The 18,265-nt window shown below is 37.8% G+C and overlaps 1 protein-coding gene across 5 annotated transcripts in view; it reads right to left on the minus strand.

Annotated features, from left to right (window-relative positions):
* Window positions 1-7,161: 7,161 nt before the first annotated feature.
* Window positions 7,162-18,265, minus strand: part of LOC139993371 (zinc finger protein castor homolog 1) — a 162,692-nt gene continuing 151,588 nt past the window's right edge. For 3 of the 5 annotated variants that reach the window (XM_072015034.1, XM_072015032.1, XM_072015033.1), the window contains exons 7-11: window positions 15,022-15,600; window positions 12,827-14,467; window positions 11,709-11,807; window positions 10,646-11,564; window positions 7,162-10,091 (exon numbers count right to left, since the gene is read on the minus strand). In XM_072015034.1, the coding sequence (XP_071871135.1) occupies window positions 9,587-10,091; window positions 10,646-11,564; window positions 11,709-11,807; window positions 12,827-14,467; window positions 15,022-15,600 (3,743 nt within the window). In that variant the 3' untranslated portion in view covers window positions 7,162-9,586. The remainder of the gene's footprint in view (window positions 10,092-10,645; window positions 11,565-11,708; window positions 11,808-12,826; window positions 14,468-15,021; window positions 15,601-18,265) is intronic. The other 2 variants (XM_072015035.1, XM_072015036.1) reach the window with 2 other exon arrangements.

An 18,265-nucleotide genomic window follows, 5' to 3' on the forward strand; every position in this document is an offset into this window, starting at 1 on the left:
TATATGATAAATATAAATGGTAATTACTTAACTTGCAATTAGTGCAACCGTTTAGATATAAAAAAGAAAAGGAAACATGTAGATGTAGACGCACTTAAAGGCGTCATAGAACATGCGGAAATGTATATATAATATTATGCAATTGTGCATAAGATTAGGATGTTCAAAAGAAACACATGAGATATCTGGATATATATTCATTTGATAATCAATTACGCACACATTTAATATAATTTTGCAATAATTATCTAAGATTCTGTTGCAATATTTATATGATAACTTGTATATCTTATGAATATCTTGTGTCAGATAGAAGAAATTATAAGAAATATGTAAATATTTAGTATTTTGAATATTATAATATTTTTAATAATAATATTTAGTATAGTAATTTATTTCAAAAACGTTTGCTTCATTATGTGTAAACACGTCCAATTAAATTCTAAATTATAAACTCTGGAACAATTGCATCCTTTACCACTGCCATATTATTCTTTCATGTTCTGCAAGCTACCCAACAATATTTCCATTCTACATAAATCTATATCTATGTAATAATCCTTTATTTAATGCGTGTAATTTTGTGTCTGCAGGGTTTTCTTCATAAGCCAAGATGAGAACAGTAAGAGACATAGGGCAGCGAACAAGATTATTTCTGACTATAATAACTAGTGCGATTTGCTGTTTAACGAACAATATGGAAAATAGAAGAATATTCGCCGTTGTTGAATTATTGTAGAAATTCTGTAACGAAGAAAATGGGAAAATATGGTACGGGAAAATCTCATCCAAGAACAGAGCAGAGTGAAGAACTTCAAAAACAGTTTAAAAGATGTTAGAAACTATCTTATGGAATTTGCATTACGAATTATTTAAGATCTAGTTTTATGAGTTATTGTAAATGCGTTTATAAAAATAATTTATAAGAATTACGTTATAAAGGCATCGTAAAAATTGCGGCATTATGTATATAAATAAGAAAGTATTGTATCTCTGTATATGGCGATTATTTTAAAATAGAATTATGTAAATTATTAATTTATAAAGAAAATTGTTAGATGCGCAGCGTTACAAAATTAAGATATCATAATCATAGTGATATGACTGTAAAATATATATAATTCATGTGTATACATTATTAAAAGGTCTTAATAAACATTAAACTATATTTAATTAACTGTCCAGCCATTGCATCACCTGTCCAGCGATCCTAGAATGACCAAACGCAATTCTTAAACGAGAAGCAACGTTGAGAAGCTTTAAATCAAAGTACTGAAACGAGAAACACGAAAAATAGTCCTAATCACAATTAAAATAATTATACGTTCGAAAAATTAATCTATCTCACTCCTCGTCTGCGATGAAATTATGCAGTGTCATCTAATAAATGGTGACGGAACTGAAACTTAGGGCGAGCGTTCATAGATGGCACAACGTGGTACGTCCGAATGCAAAAATCGAGCTCCTTTGTTCAAAACATCTGTTGGACAAATCATGTGCTGCCATCTATGCGGGAACGTTCCAAGTTTCAGTTCCCTCTTTACGGAATAGATGGCACAACGTGATACGTCCGAACGCAAGAATCAAGCACCTTGGTTGAAAACGTGTGTTAGACAAAACATGTGCTGCCATCTATACATAACGGCGCCAAGTTTCAGTTCCTTTAATACGTAACAGATGGCAGAACGTGGCACGTCCGAACGCAATAATCGAGCTCCTTGGTCTGAAACGTGTGTTGAACGAAACATGTGCTGCCATCTATACATAACGGCCCCAAGTTTCAGTTCCATTAATACGTAACAGATGGCAGAACGTGGCACATCCGAACGCAATAATCGAGCTCCTTGGTCTGAAACGTGTGTTGGACGAGACATGTCCTGCCATCTATGAGTAAACACTCCAAGTTTCAGTTCCTGCATTATCTAATAGATGGCATGACATGACTCGACCGCAGACAAGGAGAACTACAGTGTGCGATATGGACAAACGATATAAGCGGCAGAAGGAGAGGATACAGTGTACGACGAAGACAGACATCACGAGTGATGCTAGATAGAGAGGATACAGTGTGCGACAAAGACAAACGACGCAAGTGCCGGTAGGAAGAGTGACTCTCTTTCGTTTTCTCTTTCTCTTCCTCTTCCTTTCTATTATGCTAGTGTAAACATAGAGGAAACATAAATTAATTCTACTTCAATTAGAACGAATAACGAGTTGTGGATGTAAAACTAGTTGTAGCCACGTGTAAAAAGTAATTCAAGTATAATTCTCCTATAATTAAACTACCATTAAATGCAAATTAACTAATATCATTAATAACTCGGATATCTGAATTTATGGCATTTTTCATACTGATACTTTGTTCCTTCCGATATATATTAATTACATTTTTATATTACACTTTATGTCTAATTTAGTATTTCATCTGCTAGGCTAAAAGAGTAATTTAAAACGCAAACTATGTTCCTAAGGCTTGCAGAATATACAATAATTGTTTTCTAATCATTATTTAATCCTAATTTCATTGAACTGTTAAACAAATAATACAAGACACTTTGATACGATTAATTCTTCTATCCGCAAGTGTCCTTTATTCAACCCCTTCCTATAGCTCGTTTCATATTTGTTAAGAATAAATTAACTTTTGCAACATATTTACATTTGCAGCAAGTGAAATCGATTTAATCTGTAATTGACCAATTGATTTGTCCGTCTTCATTAATTTGCATTTCATTGTACTATAATTATCTCTTCGATTCATTATCTTCCTTTGCACTTTACATAAAAAATGTAGAAATTTTCGATCAAACCATCGAACGATTAGCAGGTCAAACATCAACAAATATCAACAAATCTTCTAAAATCTCTTACTTTTGTCTGTCCTTGTGTCACGACCACCGCGATCAATCGTCAAATGTCCAAGAGTTCTTTTCAAAACAACGTCGCTGGAGTTATATTGGAAAGTCAAAGGACCTCAAGGAGTCGATGTTGCGCAGGAGAACACTAGCGTTTGCTGCCGGTAGATCAATGAAAAGTTTGATTCATCGAGGGTATTCGCTCGTTTTTCGTCATCGCTATCGCTGCACGTGATCTGAACCTTCCTATGGATCGATTCGACCCACCTCACACGTGGCTGTCGTGCGTTTCAGTCTGCGCTCCAACTTGATCATCGTGTTGGCAAAATGGCAAAAAGGAATAGAATACTCAATTGATATTTATCTATAGATGAATTGTCATTTATAATTTTTTGTACATATTTCTAGCATTTTATATGAATTTTCCAGATGCGCTTCTAGCATTTGAGAATGCAGAAGATTTTGTGATCATCATAAACGAAGGGTTTAAAGAAGAGATCAGTAGCCTGCAATCAATCATTTGGAGTCAAGATAACGGAATATTAAAAGCAACACGCTTGTTGTACTTTTTATGTTTACATTTCAGATAGAGTAATTGAATACTGACTCACTTAAATTTAATTTACACCGAAGAAAATAGTATTTAAATAAAATTACACAAGTACGTAAATAAAATTGCAGAATATTCTGCTCAAGTATAATTTCCTTTCCTACGTTTTATCACTCATTATTCAGCCATATTATCGATATTATTAATTCTCTATCTATATTAATTATTAATTCTTTATCTATATCAACAATAAAATAGTATTATAAAACCGATATTTTGATAAAATCGCTTATGCATATTCTTCTATTTATTTTATTCACTTATTTTATCTTCTATATCTTTTTAATTAGATTTAAATAATCTCTATATTTATGTAACGTATCCTTCTCATTTAAAGGTATAGAATGTACTGGCGAAGTTTAGCTGTTGCTATACGCCGCGTATTTAGTAAATATTATTATTTATGCCAAAGCCTTACGAAATACAAATGTTTTCTTATTTCAATAAATAAGTATATTTATATTAAAATTTTTAACAGATAGCTACGAGCTAACCATGCTCATGTTGCCAAGCGATTAATCAATGTTATTCATTAGACTATGTTTAGTAAATTGTGCGATAAACCAGTTGATAAACCGCCCAGTAAACAGCATGCAAAAAAAAAAAAAAAAGAAAAAAGAAAAGAAAAGAAAGAAAAAGAAACGAGAAAGAAAATAACTAGTTCGCTCATGTCGTTGTCATTACGTAAAGCTTTCGATAAACTGAATTATTGCGCAAAATCTTTCGATAATTAATCGATAACCAAAGCTTGTCTCGCCTCGCGAAGATTTATTTACAAAATTACGATCTCGTTCTCGATTTGATTGGAACTCGGTGTTTATTGGTTCAGTTGGTTCATTGAAACTAGATAAGAATTGAAAAATTCTGCCGGTATGTACCATCTTTCTCTTAGACGGTGTAATTGTGTTGTTTCGCTACCCTTCGAGTAACTATTAATTAAACCAATTTGTAATTAAAGTTTCCAAGCGATATAGTAGCAGAGAAAACGGCTAGAAGAGATAAATGACACGAAGATTGCTTCAGTGTTTCTGTGTACGATGCTTTACGATGTTAATTAACTGGTGAAAATTCCCTTCGAATTAATTCTGCCCCTCTTTCTATGTGTATCATATACTACAATGTTCTATTTGTCATTTTTAAATCGTTTCGCGTACCTTTGCTGAGAGCACGATCTATAAAATAGAAGTAAATTAATTTCGTACAGTGGTTTGTAGACGCTGAGATAACATGGGAAACATTCTTCATTCAATTTAGAAATACTGTTTACCAGATACTAATTTAAAATAGAAAAATTATCAATATTAAAATATTCTTTGCCTGAATAATTAAAGGATGCCTGTGGAAAACACACATTTTTAAATACTCATTTCTAGTCATAGAGTGACATTGGAATGAAACGAGCGAATAAAAATGTGAGTCTTTCCTCGTTGCTTTGTGAACTTCATTTGGTTTGAATTTGTATAGTTTATTTGATGGTTTTCTGTAATATAAACCGACTATCGTGAGTATATAGAAGCGAAGTATTTCATGCGAACAGTTGCTGAATAATAAAATTGTTTTGGAAGCTGCTTCGACTGCAAAGTGGTTGCTTTAGAGAAAGAATTTCGAAAATATTTTCTCAAACTCTGCTTTCAACAGATCTTGCGATCTTGAAATTCCTTTGGAATGTCAATTCGTCTACTTTCGATTCAACTTTTCCTTTCGATGATACGAAAGTATAAAAAAAGCATATCGATAGCTGTGTCATCTTCTTTCTTACTCCAAACGAAGAATCTTTTATCGTGGACCTTTAACATAACGGCTTATCTTGTTAGAAAAATATCTGATTCTATTTTCGTTTCTTCGATAGCCAGAATATTTGATGAAATGATAAAATGCTTCTCGTTGCTATAAATATTTTTAATCTTTACTTGTTCGAAAGCAAAATCACAGCTACATAAGGTGTGTGTTTCCGATACTCATTCATAATATAATAATAATAATAATAATAGAGAATATTAATTAATAATTAATAATAATAGATAAAATTATATAATAGCTTTCTTTTCTCTTACATCCATACAGCAGGTATTTTAATACTAATGATCGTACGATAAATTTCCCTTTCTCTCAACTTTCCTCAAACAATAGTACGTTTTTTTTCTTTCTACTGGTATACATATATCACTCTTTTACACAATTTCTCTCTCTCTCTCTCTCTCTCCCACACGCTCGCATAAACACACACACGCACACACGCACGCATAAACATACCCATACATACTTCCATTGTTATTTAATATTTTTCCTCTATCGTCATCGATAATCTTCACAATAATATATATTTCTATTTATATATATATATTCATATATATATATAATATAGGCTCGATAGTTATAAGGCAACCTCAGTTCATCGTCGCTACACCAAACACACACACTCTCTCTCTCTTTCTTTCTTTCTCTCTCTCTCTCTCTCTCTCTCTCTTTATTTCTTTCCAAGTCTCTCGCGATGATCCATCGAGGTTGGTTCACCCTCTGAACGCTCGATCCTCTCGCGATCTCGCCGCCTTCGGTCCTCGCCAGACCACAAAACGCGCTCGTATCGCGATTTACAATAAATATTTTACAGCTTCGGTTCAGGTTCTTCGTCGTTCTTCGCGCGTCTCTATCACGCGCAAAAGAGGAATTGAAAGCGACAGGCGCTCGAGAGAGAGACTCTACATCGTTTATGGCACTCGTTTAATAATGGCTCGGCTCTCAAGCAGCTTATCCACGATCCTCCGCTTCTCCTCGAAGCTTCGACACGTACGATTCGTGCGATCTCTCGCGAATAGTTTGAACAATCTCGCGATTACCGAGATAAAACACCGAGAGATCGAGGTCGCGAAGTTTGGCGCGATTTTTGCTCGATCGCGAGAGGACAGGGACCGTTTTATGACTAATCGACTTCGTTGACACGCGTAACCTTGCTAGTGGAATGATATACTAGTAGAGACTAATAGGGGAAAAGATTGGGGTTGAGTTTGGGAAGGCTCGTCCTGGATCGCTGAGCACCCGCTTTTTTCTTATTGAACATCGTGAAAGCTTGATGGTTGATACGAATTATTGAGAATAATAAACGCGGGAGAATCGTTGCTGTAACAATGTAAGAATTTTCAAAACTCTCCTGGTTGTTCTTGGAATTCGACGTTTCATATAAATTATTAAGAATATTGTTAAGACGTACAGAAGAATTTTTAGGATTCTCATCGTACTTCGTAAAATTTCATTTTTAACATGAACTACGGCGTATGAATTGTTAAAACACGTGAGAGAATTTTTCTGTAGCAGTACAAGGTTTAAAAAGATCCTGCTCGAATTCTTTTGTAAATAAACGACTGTCTTTTATAACAGAACCTTTCGAATGTTAGGAATTTTCAATTGCTTGAATTGTAAAAGTGTCGAATTTAAAAATCTTCAAACGAAATTTACAAAAAGCGGGTCTCCAAAATGACGAGCTAAATTCTCGTCTTCGTGACTCTCGACTCACGACACGTGGAAAAAAGTGTCTAAAAAACGAAGAATCTTTATCAGTCGCAAAGTTTCTAACTCCTTTAATCGCACATACAAGCATCTAAAATTTCTATTGGTGTGTAAAATTCCAAACAAACTAATATTATCTCCGATACTGTTTATAAAATAATGACAGGATAATTCTTGGCGACTGAGTTTCCATTTTCTTTCTTTTTTTTTTTTTTGTTTTTTGTTTTTCTTGTATTTCGACGCGCTTCTTTAAGGCACTAACTTCCTACGATCGTGTTTCACATCGTTGCAGTGTGTCTTTTGTTTCTTATTCTTTTCATTATCATTCGTATTAAAAGAATTTGTGTAAATAATCGGTCATTGTTGCTAAGGCACGGTCCTACAAGTTCGGGGAAAACTCTAAAGGCACCCTAGCGCGTCACCCAACGCTCGCACGCTTACATTTCATCCCGGTGGGATTATGCACACTCTAAAAGCTACATAGTCGGTCGTATTCCTCGAGAAAATACGCAATTCACTGTCTTCTTTAGGTCCGTCGTGTTACTCGTCGATCGTCTTTTTTTTAACAGGAGGGGAAGCTCCAACGATACGATAAATAAAGTCGAAAATTTGCATAGAAATTGTTAAAATTGGTATCCTATAGGATATTAAAGAGAATAGTAAAATTATAAAATATTAATTTTTTAAATTAATAGATAAACGCATACTGTGATGTTTGGCAACTTTTATAAAGACGAAGCTTTAATTCATATTTCGGAAAATGGAAAAGCTTTTTCTACTCAAATTTGCTGTATACGATCGCTCCGATATTGAGACGAATGAAAATATTTTTCCAGTAGAAATCCTACTTTACTAAATTAATGATATCGTAACATTGCTGAGTATCCCCTGGGAACAGGAACGCGAGAATTCCTATCGTTTCCGATACGCATCGCATCTAAAACGCACACCAGCCGATCTTCTATTTCGAGCATTCGCATTTTAAAGTATACCTTTCGTACATGCTTCTCCTTTAAAACTCCTTTAAAATTACAGCAAGCAACGGTTGCCTGAAAAGCGAACAAGAGTCACTGAATACTCCTTGATCTGTGTTCGCCCTGTCTCGTCTTGGCTGGCAGTCTTTTTGTTAACTCTCAGTTTTCTTGCAGTTTTTTCTTTTTTTTTTTTTTATTACTTTATATCCTTTTTTATCAATACTGTTTGTAATACGATTAATGAGAAACGCATACCCTCCTAGTCGTAGCACGTGTCCCGAGAAAGCGTATAATCTTTAGTACGAGTCGTTACCATTTCGGCTATGCAAGTTCCTTTGTCAATATAAAAGAGGAACTAAGGATACAATTGTGAGTTCTTATTAAAAGAAAAAAGAAAAAAAAAAAAGGAAAACTGTGAACAATCGTAGAAAAATCATTGCACCATTGACGAACGATCTCTTTGCTATATGTTTTCATTTTACCAATTACCGTGAATTTTTGGAAAATTCTTCGGCGTTAATTAGCAACGATCATCAATGACGCGATGGACTAGACACAATGTTCTTGTCTTTTTAACTCGCCTTTCTTGCCGGTGATCATTTACATAGAAAAACAACAGTCTGAACTACATAATCCTGGACTCGAGTTTCAGTAAATTTCATTAGTAAGTTCTCTTCAAAGAGATTCGAGCTTTTCCTCTCTCGCGTGTCAGTTCTTTACATATATTAACTATCTATATTCTAGGAGCTAAATCGTCGTGACGACTAATTTCGCGGAGGGTACGCGAGTGATACTAGAAAAAAAAAAAAAAAAAAAAATATGAGGAAAACAAAGAAGGAAAACGAAATGTACAAGGTCTTTTTCTATTTTAAATATTATAGTTTGTCTTTTATCCTCGCGATCTAAAGCTATAAGATAGACTTGTCGTTCATGTTTATTGTCTACGGTTCTATGCCAGGTTTCTTCCGTCGTTCCATAGATCTCTTTCATTACGAAATCATTCTGTGACACGAAATTCATTCAAAATTCTTCAAAAATTCTTCTCCACTTCCTCGCCCATCGCCGAGACGATTCGAGAAGGATCGTGAAAATATTAAAAAAAAGATCGTCATTCAGTTAATAAATATCTCCTCTGGTAAGTACGAAGTCATCGAGTTTGACTGAACAGTTCCATTCGATGCATCGACCGATATATATGTATATATATATATATATACATATGCTGTTTCGATCCGAACGAGAAGACACACACGCCGCCAAGAGCTATCGATTTCTCCTGGTCGATAGAACGGCTGAAGATTAATGACTAGGCCGCGGTCGGGGTCTGCTCCTAATCATCCAGCCTCGTCGAACAAACGTACATACGCGTCGTGCGTATCGGGCATGGACAATCGCGAGCGAAATTCTGCAGGGAATGTCTACAGGGTGCATAAAATTGTCTTTTTTAGTTTACTCCTCCCTCGGTCCTCTTGTAATCAGATTTCATCAGCGAGATCCGAATTTGTCGGCTGGATCCAGCCCCCCGCTGCTTCCTTACTCTTTCTTCGGCTTCGGGCCTGGACTCTTCAAGGAATGTCTACCGGGGACCAGAGAATTGTCTTTCTTGAATCTTCTCCAACGAGTGGTAGCTCCGGTGAACGTCGTTATGTATCCATGTGTCGATACTTGTGAGCAGACATCTGCGCTAGGCCCAGAACAGCGTACTGACACTGAAGACAGTGGTAGTGTGTCTGTTTACCGGAATGCTGACATTGGACACCACCGCAAGGCTGACTCGGCGTGAATTTCTGAAAACCGGCCGCCGCGATACTGTCCAATTTCGCATGCTGTCGCCTGTGAGCGACCACTTTGTTCGTATCTGTGCAGACGAAATCGCATTTCAAACAGTGAAAGTGCGAAGCCTTGTTCTGCATCGAGCCTAACGAAGAGGTGTAGGCACACTGTGCTCTTCCACAGGGAACATTGGCTCTATATTGTTGGAAATCACCGCCCATTAGAGTGTCGAGACGCTCGTGTCTCGCCGTATGCTGAACGAAACGCGTTTTGTCGCAGAACGAGTAGCCACAGTCTTGACGCATGCAGTGGAAATGTGTCTGGTGCTCTCTGTAGCCGCAGTGCGGGTACCTACAGTCTTCGTTGAATCTGAATCTGAAATGGAAATTAAAATTGTTATTTACGTGACTTATAAATAAAAATTTACATCCCGTTATTACTATTTCTCGTTATGTCTAATATTATTATTAGATATTTTAATTATTTGTATTAAATATTATTAATTTGTATTAAATGGACATATTTAACGATCGGACCAATTTTCTCTGAATATCATTCACTTTTTTATTGTATATGAAAAAGTATCGAGGCTTTCAAGTTGAAACTGATTGGTATAAAATTCCATGCATTAAATTTGATGAAATTAGAATAGAAATATCTCGTAAGCGTTAAGTATATTTCTAGACACTACTATCCCGCTCTAGATGACCTTGAAATCTAAGAAAATTATCTGGAGAAAAAGTATGTCTTATGCTTACATATGGCCCTTTAAATAATGTGACTTTGTCCTAAGGATTTCTCTCGTAAAATTAATTTCATAAAAATTGTATAAAATAACAAAATAATTAGATATTCCTACTTACACATCTCACCCTGTATTATAAAATAAAAAAGTAAAAATTTTAACTTAGGAAAGGCATAACGCAGACCTGACGTATCCCTCCGGTACAGGCTCGTCCTTCAGCATCCGCATGGAATGATGAAGCCTCTGCTTCTTCGCCTCTGGAGAATTGCTATCAGGTGGAGACAAGGATCTCTTGTTGAGGTTAAGATTTGCAGCTAACGAGGCCAAAGGATTTTCATCTCTGGTTGGAGGTAGAAAATTGGTCGGAGGTAAACCTGGAGCAAACATCAGCCCTGGTCCACCAGTGTACATGCCGCCATGCTGCAGGAAAGGTGGCAGGGCTTGGTTCATCAAGGCTATCTGTTGATTCATAGCAGCCATTACAGCAGGGTTAGGAAAATGGAATCCGTGACTAAGGTCGAGTTCGAAGCTGGTGGGAACTGGGGATTGTTGGACACTGGTTGGCATACTCGGCTGAGACAATTGGCCATTCTCGTTGTTATCCATCACCGAATTGTTTCCATCGTCCCTCGATACTTCACTCGGTTCTCTCTTAACATTGGGAACGTTCTGAACTCCCACATCCGAGCCGCATCTCGTTGGTTCGATTTTCACCTCTTTCACTTGGGTCTGTTGGCTAATTTGACCCAGAGTCTGCTGCATCTGACGTTGCATCTGATTCTGGAAATTCTGAATATTCTGAGCCATTTGAGCGTTCTGTGCCATAAAGTCGTGTTTCTGCGATAATTGCGCCAGATAGTCGTGTTGCATTTGACTAGGCGCTTGACTGGTTAGATCGTGCTGCTGTTGACTGAGAATGGCGCCTGTAGAATGTTTCGCTATGTGTGCCACCAGTCGGTCCAGTTCGGAGAATGCTTGATTACAGGCGTTACAGTGGTAATGGTTTTTGCGTTTTAATTTGCAGAAGGGCCTGCTACAGCTCTGCTCTGGTCCATACAGTGTATGCGGCGACGCTGAAGACGTGGATGGAAGAACCGGCGACTCTGCAATGGAAAAGTTTAGCGTAAATACATGTGCGAATTTTGAAAAATGCGAAAGGCGAAAGGCGACGACTGATTTACTATTTACTGATTACTAATCGAACACAATTCAAGGCAAGAAAATTGGTCGTCGAAAGAGACACGAACCTTGGTGCACGGAAGTTCGCATGGATAGCACGACGCCCGGAAGTGCGGGTTCACTCGGCGGTCCACTGACCGGATAATAGGTGCCAGCCGCCCTCACCACTAGCAACAATCAACCAAACAACCAACACTTCAAATATACCTCCCACTATAATTACAACCACCTTGTACAATAGATACATCAAACGCAACAAGAAAATATAATGTACATGAAAACAAAAATAGGAATAAAATAAAGGATATTTGGGAAATGTATTGTAATCCTTTCGAGAGCAGCCTAAATGAATCGAAGGGCTCATCTATGGTTTATATTCTTCAGGGGAGCAAAAGTATAGTTTAATTTCTTTTAATATTAATATTAACCCACTAATTTTCATTCGTCGATACTGTGCTTAAAATGTCCCAGCTGCTACTTCGAGATATCCGAAGAAATAAAAGTTTTACATCTTAATGTTTTTTCTATTCAATTCATAATATTTAGTTATTATATCCATAACAGTCTGAGTACTATAATTTTATTTAAAAGAGTAAAAACACGGGGACCTTCAAAAAAGAAAAAATGCCAGATAAGACACTTTAACTAAAGAAAGGATTTGTTATAATATCGAGCCCACTATGTTATGAGGCTAAGCTTCTCACTATTAGAATGCAATATTAGAAAAAAACTTGATATGATTGAAATATTTGACAAGAATCGTTTTGTTATGATTGGATTGTGAATTTTTGATGATTTAAAGGTGTACAAATTAAAAATGCATAAAATGCGGATAACGTGCAAGGATATATAAAGTATTCAAAACATGATATCTATCATAATATTCAATAAACAAAACATTTATCTATCCAAATTCCATTTCTTTAATTGGATTAAATAAAAATACGAATTTGCATAAATATTTGCACTCTAGTGACGAGCTTAACAATTCATAGTGACATCGAAAGGATTAAGGAGTGCTGATGTGTGTCGTAATATACGCTGGAGTGCGTGTACGTGCAAAAGACATGCATTGATTGGATAACTGTCTCGGTAAACATCTCAAGTAACTACCAAACAAAACTCATCTATAAAACAGTACTATACAGGTGCACTGGTTCGTGTCCATGTTGAAAGTTACACTTACCGGTGGTCTTATTAACATCCGGGCTGGGAATCTCCGATTCCTTTTCGTCCATAATTGATCTGTTCTCCATATCGCTGGCCAAACTTTCCTCAGGTTTCTCGATTAATTCAGCCGGATTCTTTACTTGAATCCTCGGCTTCGTTTCTTGAACCATAGGTTGAATTTGCGTCTGACATTCTTGGTTCGACGAGCATTCAGGTCGATCGTCGTGACTACTGTGCTGTTTCTCGTGCATTGCCATCGTCGAGTATCTGACGAAGGAGTAGCCGCAGTTCGGCCTGGTACAGTGAAAATGCCGATTAACGCGATTACTGTGACAGCCAGCCAGTCGACAATCTACCATCTTATCGAAGAAGGCAAAGCCGGGCGGTATGTCGACGTTATCGTGAAAGTCTTTGCTATGCATCAGTAGCTGGTCGGGTCTATCGGTGGAGAAATGACACCTCAGCTGCGAGCAGTGATGGTGTCTCGTTGATCTGAGAACACAAGCCGGATCTGGGCAACCGTCTGGATTGTAGGTGGAGAATCCTTCTGGTTCGCCAAGACTGTTCGAAGGTGAGATACTTCCTTCTCTCTCTTCGATCATAGGATTAGGTGTCAGACTAGGCGTCTGAGGTTTGGGTAGCTTGAAACTGGTGAAGATCGCTTGTGGAGAGTCGTGAGTATGTGTAGCTGGGTCACCGCCGGACCAAATTTCGATAACCCTATTTTTTGGAGGCCTGCCTCTCTTCCGCCTGAACATCGCGTCGATATTAGTCAAGTGCGTTAACGTAACATCAGAGGATAGAGCGTGAGAAGAACAAGAGAGATTTAACTGTCGACTATATTCATGAATCTTATAATGTTGCAGTCGACGGAAGGGTTTATCAGTCGAAAGGATTACTTCGCGACAGTTCTCCCAATTACAATGATAATGTTTCTCTTTATCGGCATACGGACAACTGTCGTCGCAGCCACCTTCCTCGAAGAAGGCATCGGTGATACGCTCTTGAGTCTCGTGCTCTCTCAAATGTTCCCTGACTTCGCGAGGATCCTTCAGAGCTGTACCACAGCGATCTAATCCGCAGTGGTGATGCTCTCTACCTATGTGACAGGGACAGTCGGCTGTCGCAGGTACCAGATACGCAAGTTCTGTGGCAGTAAGCTGCTGACTCTGTTGCTGCTGTTGATGCTGATGATCCACAGTCACTGTGGAACTTCCACTAGCAGTGACCGTGGTTGTTGGCGCGGTGAGATCCATCGCTAGGTCGCTACCACTCTGAAAGGAATCATCCAAAGAATAATACGACGGCGAGCCTCTATCCTCGTTCGAGCTTTCGCCATTAAGACTCAAGGAGAGACTCTGCGTGCTGAGATCATCCGGTGGCCATGATCCTGGCGGTCGAATACCGCCAACAGCGTTGATCTGCTTGTACTTTCTGTAAGCCAATTCCGTCTCATGACGCTCGTGTTTTCGTTTATGAGAAAACAGCTGACCGGATGAATGGAGAACATAGCTGCAATGAGGTCGTATGCAATGGATGTGATTGCAGACGCGTGAGAAACGACATTGCTCGAAGGGACACGCCTCGGACTTCATGAATTTCTTGAACCCGTCGCGGGATAATTGCTCGTCTTTGATGTGATACGATTTGTGCTTGTCTGTAAGAAGAAGACGAAGAAAGGAACTTATTAAAGAAACCAGTTAAGGACCTTGGGCTAGATTGGTACTAGGTGTATTAGGTGCATTAGGTGTTAGGTAGATCGGAAAGTTCTGTCGTTTTTGATCTTTGAAAGGATAGAAATGAATTGTTTTAGTTGAAATGTCTATCAATCGTTTAATATAATATCTATTGTTAATTCATTTACTGATAATTCATTTACTTCGTTGTTGTAGAATTTGTTATATTTCTTGTTGATATATTCTCCCCTCGGTCTCATTTAAAGCATGAAACAATTCTCGTGTTAGAAAGTAGGTCACTGTACAGTTTAATTACCTAGGAACTCTGGAACCCTGGGAACGAAGTTGTAATACATACATGTATCAGCAAAATCTGGCGACAAAACTTTTCGATCAACCTAAACGGTTAACTGTATAGAGATATCGGCAAGCAAACAGAAATCGCTAATATTGTCACGGTAAACACAACGAATAATCTAGGAAAGAGAGGACTATAATTTCTAATTTTAAGGGAGAACTGCGAGTAGTTCTTTACCCATGTCAGCCTTGTTCTTGAAGGTGAACCGGCAACCTGGTCGGCGACAATGGAAGTGCGTGGTCCGCTGGCCAACGAAGGGACAGTGATCGGTAGCACAGCTCTCGGTAGCGCGAAATCTCTGGAAACCTTCTTGTATGATAGCCGAGTCCTTGCGATGGTAGTTGGCGTGCATCTGCACGTCCGATGTCGATATGTAAACCTTATCGCAATTTTCGTGGATACAGTGGTAGTGTGTCTGTTTTCTATTGTGGGGGCAAGCACGACCCGGATGCCTTTCCGAGCAATCATCCGTCGGCGAATACCTCATGAACCCGTGCTGCAAAGATTCGTCCCTCTTTTTGTGCCACTTGAAATGCCTGATCATTTCCTCCTTTTTCACAAAGACCCTACCACTGCAGTCCAGACAGTGAAAATGCTCTCGGCAACCGAGCTCCTTACAATACGAGCTACCGCATTCTTGACCCGACGTGTACCGCCTCACGTATCGGGAGTAATCGATTATCGGTTGTGACACAGAGCTTTTCGAGCTACCGATCAAGGTGTCCGCAACCGGAGACATGCTTTGTCTCAATAATGCTGAAATCAGAAACCAAAGAGACGAGGTGAGGATTACTCTCGGGCTAAGGATTTACGGGATGATGATCAGCAGGATCGAATGTACGGAACTTTTTCTTTTACATATAGGGAATTTCAGTTTGAACTGGCAAGTTAATTCTTGAATTTTTCGATAGTAGATTCGAGTGGTATCGTCTGCTGTTAATAAAGAATCGGATGGTTGGTAAAGAAGCGTTCTGTAGTTCATGAAGAGCTTCACTGTGCGCGCTTGATTTACCGACCCTATCTGCGACAGTCTAATGTGGTTAGTAAGAAGTAGAGTTTGTCATTGATGTAGACGTTTAAAAGTGTAATTACACGAAGAAATTGATGGATATTACAGAAAAGAAATTTGTCTTTCATTAAATGTCAGCAGCAATTAACGGTGACATGATTAATATTTAAACGATCAACCGTAACGTTTAAGAAATCATAAATATGTCCATGTCTTTTAAAAAACCTTTGGTAATGATACCGTAGTATCTCAGATATGAGTTATAGCATAGCCTTTCAAAACCAAATGAACAGAAGTGAAATAAAAACGAGTTTCGTTGCAGGTCCTACAACTTCAAGTCATTAAATTATCAATTTGCAACAGCTTGTTTAAGATTGACTTATTCTAGTTAATTAACTAAAGGTCCTTATTACGTTTTGCCGAATTTTCAATGAATTTCAAAAAATATTATCGATATAGGAATGCAATATGGTCTCGTGTAATTTATATTGAGAACTTGCGAACTGTAACTTGAGACAACGCGGACCGCCATTATTAGGAACACCGAAGCACTAAGTTACTTAGTACATCAAGTATGCTTGCCAATTCTTTTCAATTGGATATTCTGATTTCGAAAGCTTGAGGACTTTTCTTCCTATTATTTTGAATTTCATTTTCGAGACAAAATTCGCTACATTTTATTTTCAATCGAACTATCAGCGATTTATGATTGCAACACGTGATTGTAGTTTTATCTGACTACCTGCAAAGTAACGTAAAAATGATAACAAGTCCATAGACCTTAGGACATCTTTTGATATTTAATTAAAAATATTCTTCACTATTTGGTAATATACCAAATGAATTAAAATTTGTTAGAATTTTTCAACAAATGTGAATGTGTTATAGTCAATCTAAAAATGTACTAATCACTATACTACATCATGTCTACAAGACCAACGTACTTCTGAATCTCTAACAAGGTTCTCTGGTTCCATAGCAGTCTCGTCATGACGCGTTAGAAGTTTCCAGGATGTTTGTCGTGTTCATACGGTTTAAGTGACAATAACACGCTCTTCCCAAGAATTTCGCGAATAGCCGCGAAATATATGTATAACCACCAGGAGAATATATGGCAAAGACCCCACCTCTGTTAGCCGGAAACCATGGTCCACGTTCGGCGTGCCCTACCAAAGGCTTGGTTGATTCCAAGAAATTCCTACTTGTCGACTGTGCACGTTTGAATGCGTTCAGAAACGAGTTTAAAAATTGTCGAATATTTCTCTTAGGGGTTCCCCCCATCGGACCCTTTGGTGGGGATAGGTACCAGCGAAGTTTTATGCGCACGTGTGTACGCGAAAGAGAAGAAGGGTTCCCCGTGTGGCAGGGAAACGAAAGAAAAAGGAACAACGAGAAAAGAGACGAAATGGTAAAGGTTGCGAGGGAGAGGCGAACCATTATACATACTTCCCATACTTTCATATTACGTTCTCTCAAATGCACGTAGCTTCTGGATCGATCTCGTTTTTTCGTGAATGAAATCAGCAACGCATGAAACTACGAGTACGAAATTGAAGTCCAGAAAATTTATCCCATAAGAAGATTGCGGAAGAAGAATGCGATAAGTAGGTTACAAAGTTGCCTTTGTATTTGATTTCGGAATTAAATATGTTCAAAATTATCAAAATATTAGTGATAATAGTATTAAAATAACTTAGTCAATTAAATTTAAGAGATATTTTGTCACACAGACATTTTTAAAGACATATATTAATACGAAAGATCGTTTTCGCTCCCAATTATGGTATATTAAAATTCTTCCATGTTCTTCACATTTAACAAATTAAATCAAGAATTCGTGAAACTGTGATTACAGAATTAGGATTCTAAAAATGGCACCATACTGCGATTTTCTCGCGAATAAGATGAGCATATCCTTCTTTAACGGGGTTAGGCCGAAGACAGCACGTGCTCAAATTACGAAATTTACATTTCGCTCTGGATGCTTAAATTAATTATACAGTTTAGCTGAACCGGGAACGTTGATGCATATTGTTGCGTAACATTCGGTTTTGACTGTTAATCTATCCTCCGGTGCAGTAATTATGTAACACAGCTGCGTGTTTTGTGTAGCTCGTTAGAGCACCTTCTGACTACTAGCCGTCGAGGAAATTCTTATTCGCGCGAATTTACAGCCAACAACCACGATGTAACTCGTTACGTGTGAGAAAGATGCAAACATACGAACGTTGGGGGTCAAGGCTCCTCTTATCGAGTTGCTATTAATTAAGAATAAACGCATAGTATGGCGAGTGCTACCGAGAGTGTCCATGATTCTTCTTTAATATCCGGGAATGTTAGACATTTTGTTGACGCCTAATTATGCGTACCGCGTCGCAGGAAGCGTGCCAAAACGGCCGCTAGGCATCGAAC

The sequence above is a fragment of the Bombus fervidus genome, chromosome 12 (assembly GCF_041682495.2).
Source record: "Bombus fervidus isolate BK054 chromosome 12, iyBomFerv1, whole genome shotgun sequence".
Classification (NCBI taxonomy): domain Eukaryota; kingdom Metazoa; phylum Arthropoda; class Insecta; order Hymenoptera; family Apidae; genus Bombus; species Bombus fervidus.